The sequence below is a fragment of the Nothoprocta perdicaria genome, unplaced genomic scaffold, assembly GCF_003342845.1.
Source record: "Nothoprocta perdicaria isolate Ctin4 unplaced genomic scaffold, notPer1 scaffold_347, whole genome shotgun sequence".
Lineage (NCBI taxonomy): Eukaryota > Metazoa > Chordata > Aves > Tinamiformes > Tinamidae > Nothoprocta > Nothoprocta perdicaria.
The window spans coordinates 506646-524250 of NW_020455585.1; the positions used below are offsets into that span (position 1 = coordinate 506646).

The following is a 17605-nucleotide window of genomic DNA, read 5'->3' on the forward strand; positions in this document are numbered from 1 at the left end:
CCTGTTTATTGGATGAAAGTATTTCTGAGTCCACAAGAGGTAGCCCGTGGCTCATTGATCATTTACATGGCTACTAGTCTGTTAAAAGTGCTTCCAAAATATATTTTCAGTCTGGAATGGTACTAAGTCATCACTGATAGCTGGGAAGTGCAGCATCCCAGTGTGTCTAATGACAGCAGTTCAGCACCAAGATGGGCATCTCCAACCAGGCCTCCCTGGACAATTTATTGATTAGACATCCCAGCATGATACAGCGAATGCTCAGATGGTTGTCTCTTTTCTCCTGGTAAATTTTAAAAGGGAATRTCTCATTCCTTCCCCAAAGATGCAACTCATAGCAGTTACAATCTGTAGAGATGAGGAACGTGTAGCTCCCCAAGCCCAGGCTCCTATCGTTGCCACTGCTCCTTCTCAAGAGAAAAGGACCGTGGACCACAGCTGTGATTGCCACTCAGCGACGTGTGTGTTGTCTCTCCACCAGCTTCTGTGTCAGGGATTGGACTAGATGACCTCTAGAGGTCCCTTCCAACCTTACCCATTCTATGATTCTACCCCAGCCTTGACCTTTTGAGGACTCGGGGAACGCAGTGCTGACCTTCTGCCACCCCTTTCCTCCTGTTCAGGGCAGTTACAATCTGTGCTGTGCCAGCTGCTGACGCTCGCAGCAACCCTGCAACCTGGCATCGTGCTTTTCAGAACTGCACCATAAAAGCTCTTATCATATGAAGTAGCTCGAGGAGTTAAAGGTTAGCCTACTTCTCAAGCCCTTCAGTTTAGGTGTGGTTCATTTTATCTTCTAGGCAGCTYCTGTTTTTAAAGAGCTTAAGTGACGATGCAAGGTAATTTCTTTGCAGGCAATTTTGAATGAGACAACCGTGTGCAAATGTTTGATTCCACTCGTTAAACAGAGCTTTGCTTTTGGAATAGATACAGGTAGTGGCAGTTTCGCAGAGAACAGACTTAGCTGCAGCTCGGTGTCCTCGTTGGTCCCACAAATATGAAAGCAGGAAATAAAGGGAGCTGTAAATCAGTTCATTCTGGCACGACCTGAACTGCAAGAGCATTCAACGATTAGCTCATAATGAAAGTTAGGAGCTTGGGATGATTTTTCAGAAAGAGCTGCCATTGTATGCAGTTACTTAATTATTTCATCAGTTTCTACAACCTTTGAGGAAGCTGAAGCATTGACACTGTGGACATAAATGCTTGATTTTGTGTAGCTAATATTCTCTTTCGGCACTGTCACATTAATAATGTGAGAAGATAATTATTAATGTTCAGAGTTTTGAATATATATTTTGCAAGCATTGAAAATTGATGTGAGCCTTCAACACAGTTTTTACTAGATGACATTATTTTGGTTCTGAGATAAGGGCTTTTTTTTAAATCACTGTGACAGAAAAGCGATAGCGTGGGCTTCGAAAAATCTTCTCAAAGCAACAGGCGTCAAGCCAGATTGTCTTCTCATTTGAGTTTCTGCAGTTCTGCATTTAACGACCCCTCAGGATCATAAAATTAAATAATTTGCCCTGTAATTTTTAAGATAACTGGTTTTCATAAGCTTCAATTTAGGATTCAATATAATAAAACAAAAACAGGTGAAGAATAGAAGCAACACAGCCAAAATACACCTCACAGACAAGCAGTGTTGCCTTGCAGTGGGTCACAGAATAAGGGATTCCTTCCCATCTCATCCCATGTGCTCCATACCTGGGCCTCAGGAGCAAGAGCAACCAGGACTGCCCTGCAGCTAACAACCTCCTCACCACACTGTTGTCCCCTTTTATTTCCATTTATGGAAAATAAAAAGGAATAAATGAAATAAAAAGGAATAAAAGGAAATTAAGAATTTGGAATATGGAAAAAATATAAAATTATGGAAAAGTTTAAAAATTTATGGAAATAAAAGACGGTTTGCTGAGAAGCAAAGTGTCTCTCCCCACTTTGCTTTTTTTTCCTAGGAAGCACCAATCTGTAGCTAACATACCACTGCTACCCAGCCCGGTGAGACTCATTCGTTCCCCTTATACATGGAACATCACATGTGAAGACTGCTGATTGACCTGGCTTGGAAAAATGTATTTAGAGTGTGTTTTGTTCTAGGTGTTGCATGTGCTGCAGCATTATTCTGCTGATTTCGGTTCTGGGTTTGCTCCACCTCCCAGATCCTTTTTCTGTTGCCATTCAGTCAGTCTTACCCATTTTCCATTGGTGCTTCTGATTTCCCACCAGAGTCCTTTGCACTTATTTTTGTTAAATTTCCTTGTTTTCATTTCAAATGGTGTCCCCAGTTTTCAGGCCCGTGTTGACCTCTCCTCCTCACCCCCAGGACATCCGCAACCTTCCCTGAGTTAATATCCTCCATCTATTTTCTTTCCTGGCATTTTTTTCCTCTATCCAAGTTGTTAATGAAGGTATTAGCAGGAGCTGAAGCCAGAACAGATTCTCAGCAGGATCTTATATGAAAAATGCTCTGGGCAGCAGCAGACTGCTACTAATGGGGACACGTGCTTTAGTGATGGTTTCGCATGCTCATTGTTCCCCCACTTGTTTTGTGAGAAAATCCTGCAGAACTGGGTCCAAATATAGAATCAGTCCTGTGATATTAACACCGTAGGGCTAAAGTAGAGACACGCTGAGCGTGTCTTTGTTGGGCTCCTTTGGAGAGTTCTCCAGGCACCCAAAACCTCATTGATGACAATGTGTTCTGTTCCTGCTTGAGAGCTGAATTTAAACTGACTGCTCTGTATGTTCACAAATTCCCCTCCTTTTTTTTTTTTTTTTTTTATTTTGAAACATATACCTGCCCTTTGGGTCTTCCTCTGCCCTCCCTAGCTGCCACCATGGGCTAGTGCTTTGCACCATCTGGCTATCTTGAGCATTTACAGTTACACGGCGTATTCATAAATATACATATATATATATATATGTATGTAAGTATCCTCCAAAACATCAGAAACCCCATTTCCACATAATGAATGTTTCCCCTTCTGTCTAACTGATGAAGTAAGACCTACATTTCTTGAAGCAGGTTTGCTCTTGTCTGAGATAAAAAAATAACTGCAGGTACATGCAGCACTCTGGGGGTCCCGCTGGGCTCAGAGCTGTAAGAGCGGATCCCTGTGCAAAATCCTGTATGTTGGGAGTGTGTGCGGGGTCCGTGGCTGGCGGAGACGCTGCGGAACAGGTTCCAGGTGGGCCCAGTGAGTTCCCTGTGTGCCCGGGGCTCTGTATGTGCTGCCCTGCCGGAGTGCTGCTGTTCCTAGCGGGTCCTACTGCCCAGGGTCCTGCTCACCTGCGCTGCAAACGTGGCCAACGCTCTGGAGGGCTGTGCTGCCCTTCAGAGGGACCTGGACAGGCTGGAGAGGTGGGCAGAGAGGAACCTCCTGAGGCTCAACAAGGACAAGTGCAGGGTCCTGCACCTGGGGAGGAATAACCCCAGGCACCAGTACAGATTAGGGGTCGACCCGATGGAGAGCAGCAACACGGAGAGGGACCTGGGAGTCCTGGTGGACACCAAGTTAACCATGAGTGAGCAGTGTGCCCTCGTGGCCAAGAAGGCCAATGGCATCCTGGCCTGCATCAGGAGGACATTGCCAGCAGGTCAAGGGAGGTGATTCTGCCCCTCTGCTCAGCTCTGGGGAGGCCAAACCTGGAGCATTGGGGGCAGTTCTGGGCTCCCCAGGACAAGAGGGATATGGATGTTCTAGAGGGTCCAACAGAGAGCAACAAAGATGAGTAAGGGACAAGAGCATCTGTTGTACAAGGAGAGACTGAGCAAGCTGGGCCTGTTTTCTCAGAAAAAGAGAAGGCCGAGAGGGGAATCTGATCAATATGTGTAAGTACAGGAAGGGGAAATGTAGGGAGAACAGGGCCAAGCTCTTCTTAGTGGTGGCCAGTAACAGGACAAGGGGCGATGGGTGTAAGTTGAAACCCAGGCAGTTCCATCTCCATGTGAGGAAGAACTTCCCTGTGAGGGTGCCAGAGCCCTGGCACAGGCTGCCCATGGAGGCTGTGGAGTCTCCTTCTCCGGGGATCTCCCAAACCCGCCTGGATGCACCCGGGTGCCCTGTGCTCTGGATGTCCCAGCTGGAGCAGGGGGGTTGGACTAGATGATCTCTAGAGGTCCCTTCCAACCTCAACCGTTCTGTGATTCTGTATTCCCAAACTCTCCTTAGTTCACCACCTAGAAAATTCAGCACCACTTGCTCAACACGGGTCGCATTTGGACTGGAGATAGCTTAGAAACTAGTTCATGGGAGGGACACATTTTAAAAGCATCCTCTCTTAGTCACCTGCATCGATTTTTTCAGTGCAAGAAACTTTTAGTAGTTTCTGTTGTCTTTTATAGGCTCATGGGCTTAAACTGCAGTAATGCAGCACAAGCGTCATGAGCAAGTTAAAGATGTCTGAGCACAACTCTGTCCATGGTTACAGTTTGCAGTCAAAATCCCTTGGTTTTGCCTTGGGAATAAATGTTGTTCAGTGACTGATTGACCAACTTGCTGGCTGATGAGTTTCATGTATTAAACATCTACAGAAACTTGATGGAATTGAAATGGGAGAACAGCAAAGATGCAAAAGACCAGAAATGAAAAGCTTTTAGGCTCTGGAAATGAAAATTTGACAAACAGCCTCTCCAAGATTGTTCACATGTAATTGTGTCTAAAACTTGATCCTGTCTCATAGTATAGAAAACAATATTTTTCTCAAATGCCGGAATAAATGTCCTTGGAGGGTTGCAGTTTGTTTACCAGCTGTAGGTTAGAAGAATAAGGAAAATACTGGCACAGTAAAGCATTGCAGCACTGGAATATATTATTTTTCTTCATTTACTTGGCCACAAGCCTGCCCTGCAGAATGGGCTAATCTGTAAGCTGTCTTTGTCACTTTTAAGTGAAATGCATTGGAACTATCCCCTTTTCTGTGTCCAGACCACGCTTCTCTGCTGGAGGGAGCATCGTTGCTCACAGGTAGCCCTGGACCTTCCTTTTCTTCCCTGGACCCTTCCTGATACCTGCAGCTCTGCTGCATGTGACAGGTTTTGAGCATGATCTCGGACTTTGGGAAGACCCTCTTGGCCTCTCTGATCCTCTCTGATCTGGTGTCTAAAGGACTGCGTTGCTTCAAGTGCTTTGAGCACAGTAGGGGACCAATTTACCCCTCTCTACTACGTGTCTAAACCAGGGCTTCAAAGTCAGATCGCCATCGTTAGGATTTACTGAAACTGTTGCTCAGCATTTGCGTGACTGAAATGGCAGAGAAAACAGGTCAGAAACTATGAAAGTTGCTCATTAGAAGAGATGTCTTGTAACCCTAGTGAGCAGGTCATCCCAGGATACTGGGATCCGCTTCCTCTGAGATCCTCTCTCCTCTTAAAGGCTTCATTTTAATATTGTTAAGTAACTTGTTGTCTTACTGCTCTGCTGATAGTTAGTTTTGAGGATCACTGCGTTCTTAAGCGGAGGGAGAGATTTGCCTTACATTTCATGAATGTGGCCTGGGGAGGGAGCTGGGTGTTTATGAGCCACAGGGCACGAATCTGAAGGTGCCAATGGCTCTGTTGAAACTCCGACCTCACCTGGGGTTTGCATCTTTCTGTGGTTTTTGTTTTGAGTGTACAGGTGGTGTGGATTTTGATTGATTTTGCAATATTCTAAGTAGTAAATACTTAGTATAGAAAGAATGATTTTTATGTTAGCATAAAAGCTGCTGAGACTTGGGAAAATTGTTCATTTATGCCAAGTTATAGTTTTTAAGATATGTTAATGTGTTCTAACCTAGTAGGGAACAAAGATGGTTAAGATGAGGTTGCAGATATTTTTTCCTTAACTAAACTATATGTTTACATGCACAATTTGTGTTTTTCTACAGGCTATGGACTTCATTGCCACCGAGCTATCATCACCATCTGCAAACTAATTGGCATTAAGGACATGTATGCCAGGGTTTCTGGTTCGAAAAACTTGATTAACATCACCAGAGCTCTCTTTAAAGGCTTAACAGAACAGGTAAATTGCATATTCAGCAGGCTTATTTTTCAGATCGGGAGCAGACTATGACTGCTATCATAATAATTTGTGGTCAAACGTTGCTTAAATTCAAGTCTTAAAGTAAAGAAAACTTTCCAAGAATAAATAAAATCGCTAGGTGACTGTTTCCTTGTCCTACGTCTCCTCCGCAGGAGCTGTAGAAAGTTGTCCAAGAGGAGCAGCAGAGTGTAGCTCTTCATTCCACAGCCAAGTGCCTCCAAAGGGATCCAAGCTTGTCGGCTTTCCTTTGTGGTATTTTTGGCGACATGTTAAGAAGCATGGGGCAGAGGAAACTGTGGCCCTGCTCTGCTTCCTGGTGCTTGTTTGTTTGTGCTCTAGGTTTTCATGGCTGAAGGACTGAACACGGCAGCAGCTTTTCTTGGTAGCATAACTAGGGTGCCTGAAATAAATCGGGGGTGTCGTTGCCTCTCACACAAAGTGCTTGCAGCACAGGGGCTTTGTCTGAGCCAGTTGTCTGTAGCTAACAGTCCGTAACTATCCAACATGCAGCCTTTCATCTGCCTTAGTTTGAAAGGCAGCCTTAGGATGAGCCAGTCCTTTGGAAATTTGGAGTGTTTCACTTGGCCACAGTCTTGGCATCTGCCAAAGGGTAACCATTTACTTTGCCAATATTGAAATGTGGCCGGATCCCCTTGCAAGGCTATAATTGTCCAATCTATCATCCTGTCCTAGTGAGCTTTTYAGCTGAGTCTCGAAAGAGCAGGTAGTTACAGTCCTCCTTGCCCAGAGATGCTTACAGACTCTTCAATATCTGTGGATATTCAGACCTGAGGAAGTCCGTGTAACTTCTTTGAAGCGTCGTCTCTGAGAAGCCTTCCACAAAAGAAGTGGAAGAAGGGCCTGCTATATAGATCATTGCTCTTAAAGGTGTGCACTTAACATTGTCGTCTTGTTTGCCCTAAAACAGAAATGTTTTCTGGTCTCAGTAAACATTCTGTAGAATCTGAGCCTTAACAAACCAACCTGTGTATAGGAATGGGATGCACTTGCAAATAATGTTGAATTAGTATATTTATATTGGCTACTATTATCTGTAAAGGCAGCAACACACATGTTTTCAAAGGACAAGTTGTATTAATATGAAGATATAAAACAGATCAATATCAAGTATAATTTAGTGCTGGGAAGCTGTATGGGACTTCAGCAGGTCCCATCTCTCCAGGAGCAACTGAATATGTGTGAAAAAGGATGTTTAATTTTCCTTTGGTCTGTTCTTGGGAGCGCCCGATTGTCTGTGTTTCTCCTCAGAATGAGAGCACAATATTGTGCTTTGGTGCTACAGGTTATTAACAGGTTATTAACACTGGTGTTTATTAGCAGGATGCGCTTTTCCTAGCCAAAACCCTTCTAGAAACGAGTTCCTCTAGGGTGATGTTACAGTGCTGGAAAATGAGCAGTCTGCCAGCTGAATTCCTGCTGCTTTGCTGTGAGTTCTTTTGATATCCTCAAGAATGTGCTTCTAGTTTATGCAGTGTTGAAACGACTTATTAGTAAATTACTGTTTTTTTTTCCTAGCCTCTAGCCCATGTAAAGCTTCACCTCAAGCAAACCAACGTGTTGCAACTTTGTTAGTATTATCTAGGCGTGATTTAAACAGGAACCAGCCAGAAGTGGAAAACAAACCAGCCTTTCCTGGGGTATTTGTTAGCCTGAGACCTCTGCTGATCGTGTTTCCTCTTTCTCCTGCTCCTCCTGTCCCCCCACAGAAGACTCACCAGCAGTTGGCCAACCAGAAGAACCTCTACGTCGTGGAGTTTCGGGAGGAGCGAGGCCCACTGCCCATCGTGGTGGCCTCACCCGAGGGAGCCCTCCGTGAAGATCCCGAGCTGGAGGATGAGGTTCCAGACACCAAGCTGGAGTGGAGCGACGTGAAAGAAGCTCAGGGGATGAAGAAATCTCCCTGGGCAAATGTCAGGCGGACAGCGTGTTAAAAGCCTCAGCCCCCCAGTCTCTTCTGGTCAGAGGCGCAGCTGAGAAGGTCCGGCCCAAGGGACAGCTTGTCTGGGCTTGTGTTTTGGATGTGGCACCAGTAGGGTGCTCATGATCTTCATTTCGCTGCCGTTCAGTAACACCATTTGCTTGTCTTCTGGCCACTTTTAAACTATGAACTTTAAAAGGGAAACAGCCAGTGGACATCACATTGACTTCAGGTCTGTGTTTGCGCCGTTCTGCAAGATGATTTGTAAACACCAGACCCCTGGTTTCATCCACCAGCTTGTGGGAAACTGCTGAAAAGATGAGACTGTTAATAAAGAATCCTCAGAATGAGATGGTGTGGGTTTGCTTTTTAGTTTCTACTTTCTGTTGTTGGGTTTAGGGTTTTTTTTTTCCAGATTGCCAATGTCTGCTTAAGCGTGGAAGATCTCGGAGCACGCAGCAGTGGTGGGAGTTGACGTGCGTGCTCTCCGTCTCCCTGCCCTGGCTCACTTGCAATGCTGGGAGAGCTCTGAACTCAGAAGGTGCAAAGTGTGTGCCCCAGGAGAGGGAAAAAAGGTGCTGGGGAGCAACATGTGGGGGGCACAAACACTAACCACCCAAGTGGGGGAGTTCCCCTCTAAAGCAGAGCCCACCGAACTGAGGACAACCACCCCCCACTCTCCTTTGAGATGTTGTGGTATTTTGACAGGCAGTGGAAGCTCACTCCAACACCAGCTGTCCAACCTCTCCAGCAGCACTTTGTGTATGTGCTGGGGGAGGACCTGGCTTCATTCTCTGCCACCTTGGTGCCAAGGTAAGAGTCTGGGGACCCATCCCAGCACTCAAAAGCACTATAGGATTAAAGGAGTAAGAGAAAGGCCATGATTCAGACCAGCCTCTGAGCAGAGATGGAATCAAACCCTTTCACGTAGCAGGTCTCCAGCTGAAGCACGCAGAGGCAGGTGCTACAAGCTAGAGAAGCAGCTAGCTGGGGAAGCCATCACCCAAGTCCCACCAAAAGACCACAGGGCTCTGCATCTACCTTCAGGGACCTGGTGCTCTGTGGCAGCTGCAAGCTGTTGTCTTAGGCATTGCAAAAGAGTTGCTGGAACTGAGCGCAGCGCTTCATGACAGAGCCTTAAAACCGGGTATAAAGTAATTCAGAAGTTTACATCAATGCCTTTAGTTTGGTCTGGACTGTGGCCAAAGCTCAAATGGAGTTGCCATTTCGTCTACAGTCTGTGAGTGCTTGTCAGCTTTTCTCTGTAAGCCAAACAATGTTTGCTGCATGTTAGTACAGGAACAAAAAATCTTAAAAATGCTGCAAGATCAGCCTGGGAATCTGCATTTGATGCTAAAAGCATCCAGGGCAATAGTTTTACATGATAAAAATGCCGTAAATTTCTAAAGACAGCAGTGGTGCATGTACAGTGAGGCATGGGGGATTTAATTGAATTTTATGCAACTGTTAATCCAAATTCTAAGTCCGTGGCCATGCCTGCCGAGCCGCTGGCTGCGCGTTTCGTTCCGGATTGCTCACTGAATCTGAACTCAGGGTGCAAACAGTTCAGCTTGCAAACTTTCCTCTAAGTAGCATAGCCGAGCACGCCGCTCTGGAGTGCGGGCTCACATTTAGCCTGCCTCCCACAGCTGAGGTGACTCGTGCTAATGAATAAACCTGGCCTAAAGCAACCAAATCTTGGGTTATTTCGCTGCACTTAAACTTGCCTCCGTCCTTGCAGGAACACAGTGAGCTGAAGCAGCCTCTGCTTTCTCGGATGAGCTGAAGCAGCCTCTGCTTTCTCGGATGAGCTGAAGCAGCCCCTGCTTTCTCGGATGCTGGAGATGGTCAACACCACTCAGCTGGACCGGCTGCTCGTGATTCACCTCCCCGTGTTGCAGCAAGCAGCGGGTCATGCCAGCATGTTTCCTCTCCTCAGAATCATGTCTGCATGCACGTCTGGACCTGTTACATGTCCGTAGCAGGTGAGTGATTGTCCCCACGCTTGGAGATGTCTTGCTGCTTCCTTGTACTCCAGGCTCGTGTTTCCTGGCTCTGAACGTACAGGTAGGCACCTGTGTTCTGGCCCAAGGCTGGCAACGTACGTGGGGCTGGTGCTGCAGGAGGTGGTAACAGCCCAGGAATCAGGCTCTACCGTGTTGGACTTCATTGCCTTCATAAAATGTCTGGAGGAGGTTCCTTTTTTCCCAAGCTTGTACCTGTTAGCACAACATCTACTCAAGCTCGTAGCTGCTTGCACAGTTGTTCCACCCAGCACCAAAAACTCCTGCATTTTCCACGGAGCAGGCCATAATTTTCTCCGCCATCTCTTTGCATTCAGAACTGCAGTTCAGAAGAGGATGGAACTGCTCACTTCTTTTTTATTGCATCTGCCGAGGCACTGCACGTGACTCACCTTTCAACACTAGGTAATTTGGGGACTCAACGCACCCACATTTGTGAAGCAGACAAAACTATGGTTAAGCATCTCGTAACTAAGCGAGAGCAGCCGTGAAAGCAATTTGAACACAGTGACGTGCCTGGAGCTGTGTGTGTCACGAGCTGAGGGGGGCTGCTTTGTTTTGAATTGCCGTGTAGCTCTGAGGCAGATGCCAGCAGGTTTCCTCTAGAAGCTGGAGGAGAAAAGCAGAGGGGGAAAGTCCCGTTATGCTCCCAGCTGAGAGCTCGTGGTGGCCGCAGGGATGGAACCAAGCAAATGCAGAGCCTGCCATGGAGCAGCGCTGCAGTCAAGGACTTGCTGGCACCTGGTGGACAGGAAGCCACTTGCATGCCAGCGCAGCCATGCTGCGCTGGGTGGTGCCGTGCTCGCGCGCCGGGGATGCCCGGGGACGCTGCTAGTCCTGCAGCTCTGCGGATCCAGCGAGGTCTCCAGCCCCGCCGGAGGGGTAGCTAGAGAACAGCATGGCCAAAAGGCAGAGAAAAAGCCCCGGTTTGAACTCTTCCTCCCTCTGCTTCTGCAAAGCTGCCGCCACCACCTGTGAGCCAGGCTGAATTGCTGCGAGGAGGTGGAGATGGGCACTTAAAAAGCTGTCTGTGCCATTAAACAGGAATAACCATCCCTTCCAGAGAGGCTTACACCTAACCTAGACAGGTATCTCTGGGGCATAAGCCTATTTCTGCCTCCTGGGGCTGAAGGGCAGTAGCCACAGCCCGTTCGAGCACAGAGCTCATCACACCCAACGTTCCCACAGCTTCTCAGGCCAATGTTGCCCGTGGCGGGGTCTTTGTGGGCACCAGGCACAAGGCGTAGGAAGGTGCAGGGAGCTTCCAGGGGTCTCTGTGCAGCGTCTTTCATTTCCACAGCATTGAGATGCACCATTGCCCTGGCACTGGGGCAGGCGAGGGCTGGAGGACTGGGCATGATGGCCAGCCGAGATGCCTGAGTGCTTTTCCAATCTCCTTTCTTTCCTCTCTTCCCACACCAGCAGTGTCTGGCTGTTTTTTTTTTTTTCCAGCGTTGATTCATGGCAGGAACCTGCTAATGCACAGAGGGAGGTGCCTGATTTGGGGGCCAGCGTGGAGGGGACAGACGGGCAAACTGGCGTGGACTGGTGTGAACTGGTGTGTGGCAGGGCAAGGGGAAGCAAAGGGCAAAGCGAGGCAGGAGGAGATGGATAGGAGGGGAAATAGCTCCAGGGTGCAGGAGAGGCAGGGCGGGCGTCCCGGGGTGTGCCCGCAAACACCTCCACCAAAAAAAAAAGAGGCGTCTTTGTGTTTCAGTGCTAAATTCTGGGGCATTAATAGCAACAGGCGTTAAATTTCCCCCACTCCCTAATGACGCGGTGCTGAAACCAGTCCCGGCAGGGGCAGGGTGAATGTTCGGAGGCACAAGTCACGCTCACAGCGCCCGTGAGTGCCCGTCGCGCTCTGAGCGCGGGCTCTTCCTCGCCACTGCTGCCATAGGGTCGCTTCTGTCACACCGGTGCAAGCAAAACAGGTCAGCCTCATTTTTAATGTGGAAAAATGAGAGGAAAAAAAAAAACCCACAATCATTGGAAAAAAAAACTATTATTTTCCCTGAATTTCAATTAAAAAGCTGCAACCAAAACTTTTGGTTGAAATCCCAAATGCAAAAAATCCCCCCAGGTTCTGAAAGAGCAGATGTGTCCCTCGTTCATCTTTATTTCCCTCCCCTTCTCCATCCCTTGTTATCGTGCGTGAACTTCAGCCTCCAAGCAGAAGCGATTGGTGCCCTGCAAGCCGGGAGAGTTGAGAGGAACCCACAGCATGTCAGGAACATGTGAAACCCCCTGGCTCCGCGTTGCCTCCTGCGCTGCTGCTTGGCCTCCGGGCAGCGGCCGTGGGGCACGTGGGGCCGGCCCTGCAACACAGGGACCCACAGCCACRTGGAAAGTTACAGAAAACCTGTCTTTATTGGTAAAGGAGGGTTTGAGAGCAGCCGCGCGCCAAAGACAAGCGTCGTCTCTGCTTATTCTTAATTCAGTTGCCCGTGTAATTCTCCTTCCGTCTCTGCAGTGCCCCTTTCTGGTTATATTTCACAGAGAGATTAATGGCAGTGCTATTGGTTCGGGTTGCAGCTGGGCCTCATAATTCGGCAGTTCCCATCGGGGCTGCAGGAATTTGTATTTCCCTGGAGACAAGTTATATGCTGCCCATTTCTCATCGCGAGCCAGAGAGGGCATTTCTGGAAACTGTGTGAAATACTCTTTTGGCAAGTCTGGTTTGCAGAGGAAACTAGATTTACATGGCCAGATTCCAGAGAAAAAGGCCGGATTTCATACTTGCTCTCCCGAGCACTGTTTGTTTTGTTCAGGCGTCCTCTGGTAGCAAGAACAACTCTGAAAGCGTAAGGCAGACTTGGGAATATTTTGGCACTTTGGATCCAATAACACTATTCTGTTTAAAGCTGGATTTTTTCCTATTTGGGTCTTGCTTACACACCATAGCCAACCCAGTAGAGACTGGAGGGGAATGGATCATGCCAGGACATACAGATTTCTCTGGCAGGCCCTTTTTCTTCACTGCTACAGTCCCACACACCAAGCTGCTTGTATAGCCAATAACACCGAAAACCAACCCCCAGCCCCAGCCCGAAACCGCAGTCATTGAACATCTCGTGTCTGTGGGTGACCACAAGGCCCACTCGTGGGGGAGGACATTCAGGATGACTTCCATCGCAGCAGCGAGTACACCTTATGGATCACATACATCAGCGTGGCTAGGAAAGCAAATACCTGCAATGGAAAAACGTATCAGCCAGTTAACTTTTTATTACAGCGCATGTTTCCTCGTATTGTGCAACCGCCTCGTAACATGTTATATTAGTGTTGACTTTTGCCCAGCGGGAGATACTCACATGAAGCAGGGCAGGAATGAGTTTCTCCCTTGTCAGGAATGAGTTTCTCCCATGCCATGTGCTTAGCCTGGTTAAAGATTTGCCCCGAGCCTGCCCTGCAGCCCCCACGTGCCTGTCCCCCACCGTGGACTCACCACAGCAGCAATGTTCTCCTTATAGATGGTGTATAGAAGGGTGTTACTGTAGTTGTAGGTGATGTAGGCTTCAAGCACAGCGGCGCTGAGGTAGAAGAGCGCGGCGGTGCCCTGGCAGAAGGCGTCCTGCGAAGCAAGGGAGGTGCAGTGGGCATTGGAGGGCAACGTGCTCCCCAAGGCCCAGCACGACGCAGAGCAGGAGCAAAAGGTGACGCTTTTGGTGGTGACGCTTACCAAGGTGACCCAGGAGCGGCTGCCGCCGTGCACCCCGCAAAGGTAGAGGCACAGGAGGGAGATGGACATGACGAAGCAGAACACCGAGACGAACATTATCCAGCCTTGTGCCATGGGAACCATGACCGTGGTGGAGGCCACGAGGATCCAGACGAGGCCCCCAAAGATCTGCAAGCCAAAGAGGAGCAACATGTGGCTGAAAGGAGCTGTGCCAAACCTGGCCCACCCACACAAAAAGCACGGGCCCGTGGGTTAACAGAGACCCCGTGCAAATGCCACCCGAGAAGCAGGGTGTGAAGACAGATAATGCAGTGAGTTTTACTGCCTGAGGTGGGAGAAATAGAGTTGCAGCACCACTGGGAGGACAGGTTTGCGCTGCTGCTCGGGCCATTGGGGTCCTCCACTGTGGGCTGCACAGGGGCTGAGTGAGCTCCAAGCTGCTGGTGAGGTGGCGGTGGGACCTCATCTTCAGCAGGCCCGAGGAGCTGCTATGGGGTGTCCAATAGCATGGGCAGCACGAGAACAGTTGCATCTATCCTGTCCTTTCTCCACCGACCGGCTCCCATGCAAAAGAGCGAGGGCAGGACCCGTAGCCCTGCACCAGCAGTGTCTTTGTGCTGGAATGCACGGCTTGCTTCTGCAACAAATCAACCCAGTTTTTCTGGACGTCTGCAAACTTGGGGCTGCCCAGCACCATGCAGTGAGGAGCTCCTCCGGAGAACCCGCAGAGCCTGCAGGGTGGTGCTGCCATGCGGACCCATTGCTCCTCACTGGCAGCTCTCAGAGTTGCTGGTGGATTCCCTGAAGGCAAGCGAGCCCTGCTGATGTTAGGATCATGTGGCCGATCAACAAGGCCAGGCTTCACCGCCATCCAGGTGCTAGCTGCTACAAATCATGGCATTTCCACTTCCTTGGAGGCATTTTGCAAGCCGGAAAGAGGCTTTCCTCTGCTTTATGATACTCAGAAAATGTCATGTAATTCGCTTCAGCCCAGATTGTAGGAGGAAACACCTTACTGCTTTCATAGTGAAAATATGCAAGTTAGATCAAGGACGTGGCTGTGACCTTGCAAATCCCTGGAAGGAAAAGGCTCTTACAAAGTGCTGCTTCGTTGGCATGTCCCATCTCAACCAAACACCAACACCTGAACACAAACCCAGGCCCTCTAACAACTCCTGCATGGAGACTACATGACTGCAGTGCAGATCCCAGGGAAAGCATGCAAATACTGCACTAAAAATCAGCAAAATCGGGGTCAGCTCTGAGGTCAGGCTGGGAAGCACCACTTCGTGTTTCCTGCCACCTCCCGGGTCTCTTTGCCACACAATTTGATTTCTCAGTTGGGCAAACACGTTTCCCATAGCTGCCTTGGTTTTGTGGTAGTGTTGTTCAGCCTCTCATTAAAAACCAGCAAAGCAGCAAGAGGCTCCTTCTGCAACCACATCCAGCAGGATGGGCAATGCAATCTGAGAAAACCTTCTTTCAAATGGAGCATCTCCTTCACAGTCCAAATCTGACTGTAGCCCTTTTTGGTTTCCCTAACTTAGCCTGGCTGCTAAATTTAATCCAAAAAGCTCCTCAAATAAGGCAGATGATCAGAATTGAGCAGAATTCACAGAATAAATAGGGATTAATCAGCGCAGCCCAACGTGGCAATCATCTGTGCCGCACACGGGCCCTTCTGGCCTTAACAATTGTCCAAATGCTTGAGATGTCGCTATAGACCTTCTGCGGGAGACCTTGTGTTTCCCTGAGGGCTGGGACACGTTGTGAATGCTGTGATTCAGGGGAGCCTCCTCCTTTGTACACAGTGGGGAGAGCACAGCAGCACAACCTCGCTGTAAACTGCCCGAGATGGAGATAAAATGCTGAAATCTGACTTTTCGGCATTCCTCCATCCTCCCTCCCAGTGCCCAGGCCCTTTGTACACACATTGCCAAGCCTTTCCCGAACAGAGGATAGTTTGTGGGGTGTTTCCTCCCTGCTTTAAGCTGTTGGGCCAAATCCCCTGGCAAGAGGAATGACAAGTTGGAGGCATGGAGGGCACTGGAGTGGCTGGGATGGGCTGGGATGAAGGCACAACCTTTCCAGGCYTCAGGAATGGCAGTTTAGCCCCATTCCTCTTTGCTTGCTGGCTGTTGCTGGGTGGTGGAAGTAAATGGTGTGGGTCCTGGGGAGATAGGCTGGGTGAGGTGGCGGGGAAGATTTTCATGGCAAAGCAATTGTTTTTGGCATGAAATAACATAAGCCCCCTCCTCAGGCCCTCGGCTGGATGGCTCAATGCTGGCTGGAGGCGAAGGTCCAACAAAAGCCACTCAAACTGTGGGACAATTGGGTCTGGAGGGACTAYAAGGCGCGAAGGAGCAGCAAGAACCCGTTCCCTCTTCCCCCACGCTCAGCTCATCTCCTYGCTCCCCTTCCCCATGGAATTCCCCAGCAGAGCGGGCCGAGGGCAGGCTTGGGGTGAGGCGGGTGCCCCTCGGCATCGCGGCTCTCGGGCCCCGGCAGCGCAGCGCGGCAGCACGCGGACACTCACGATTTCGGGGATGAAGAGCACATCAGGGAAGGTGGTCAGCACCGCCAGGCCGCTGGGCAAGGAGGCGGTGGAGGTGGCCGAGGACATGGCGAGTCTTTCCCGCCGGTGCCTGCCAGCGGTTCTGGCTCTGACTGCTGTGGGCGGCTGCCAAACGCGTCTGCCCTCCTCCTCTCCACCCTCCCTCGCTCCCTCCCTCCTTCCATCCCACCGGCAGGTGAATGTGTCCGCAAATACTGCAGGTGCCGCCGAGCTCTGTGCCCGGGGGTTCTCCGTGGCCACTGGAGCCTGAACCACACGGTGCAGGTGCCAGCAGGGGCTCTGAGTGCTGCTAGCAGCAAACCCTGGGCAGCAGGGCCGATGGACCTGAGGTGTGTCACTCTGCTGGGAAAGCTGAGAGTCCTGTGTGTCCCTTGGGTGCACGGGAGCTCAGCCGGGATCTTGCAGGGGCCACACTGGGAGCAGCCCTCAAGATCCTGCTTCACTGCAGCATCCCCATCCAGCACTGGAGGCCAGAGGAACTGGGGAGGACAGAGCCCAGACTCTCCCCACCGCTGCCCAGTGAGGGCACAGTCACAGCAAGGAGCACGGGTGCCGCTCTCTCCCGCAGCACGTTAATAGTTCACTAACTGGGTACAAGAGACCTCTGTAAATGGGTACTCGGCTTCCCATTAAAAAGGGTTATTTCTGTGATCGTCGCCTAATAAAAGGGGATGATTCTCCTTGTTTCATTCGTGTTTCAAAATCAAGAAAAAAAAAACCGCAACAACGTAAGTACCGAATTGAAAAGACTTCAATAAAGTGGGTATACAATACATAGTGTATATATGTTGATATATGTTTATATTTATAACATATATTTTATTATATCTATATAAAAATTATATACATATATTTATGTACTTTTAATTTTATATATATCATATCCATAATTTATAATAAATGCATACAACATGGTATAATTCAGTGTATATTCAGTGTATATTAAGTATATTCAGTGAAGCAAATGAACATCAGTTGTAGCAAGGAGAATTGGCCCTGATAGCTATGAAATTTTAACTGTATCAAGCAGCTGCTGGCAGGACAGACTGGAGTTTGGCCCCAGGACACATTACACGTGTTTTTACATATCTTATCGGTGTTTCACTTAGTATGCYGTTACTATTAGCTGAGATAACATTTATGTGCTTTTGTAACAGTTGGGAACAAAATTATGCTTCTCCGGAGATATGTATCACAATATAATCAGGATTAATTAAATAGGGTCCATAAAGATCAAGACCCCTCGGAATGAGGGTATCTGTTGCAAGGGGGTGTCTGTGGGATTATAGCTAATGCTCTGTGAGCACATTACATTTGCCTGTCATCTACTGGAATCTTATGACTCTTAAGTAG

General features: G+C 48.8%; 2 protein-coding genes across 5 annotated transcripts in view; one reads left to right on the forward strand and one right to left on the reverse strand.

Moving 5' to 3' along the window:
* The window catches only part of MRPS5 (mitochondrial ribosomal protein S5), a 51196-nt gene extending 42875 nt beyond the window's left edge, over positions 1-8321 (forward strand). The window contains exons 10-11 of the mRNA XM_026044026.1: positions 5875-6011; positions 7760-8321. Coding sequence (XP_025899811.1) covers positions 5875-6011; positions 7760-7984 — 362 coding nt within the window. The 3' untranslated portion in view covers positions 7985-8321. The remainder of the gene's footprint in view (positions 1-5874; positions 6012-7759) is intronic.
* Positions 8322-13112: 4791 nt separating this feature from the next.
* Positions 13113-16300, reverse strand: MAL (mal, T cell differentiation protein). 4 transcript variants are annotated; one of them, XM_026044030.1, is made up of 4 exons: positions 16214-16300; positions 13678-13845; positions 13444-13569; positions 13113-13187 (listed from the first exon to the last, which is right to left on the reverse strand). In XM_026044030.1, exons 1-4 carry the CDS (start codon positions 16298-16300, stop codon positions 13113-13115), a joined length of 456 nt encoding a protein of 151 aa, XP_025899815.1. The 4 variants fall into 4 exon arrangements, with proteins under 4 accessions (XP_025899815.1, XP_025899817.1, XP_025899816.1 ...); XM_026044032.1 differs by lacking the exon at positions 13678-13845; XM_026044031.1 differs by lacking the exon at positions 13444-13569.
* Positions 16301-17605: the final 1305 nt, after the last annotated feature.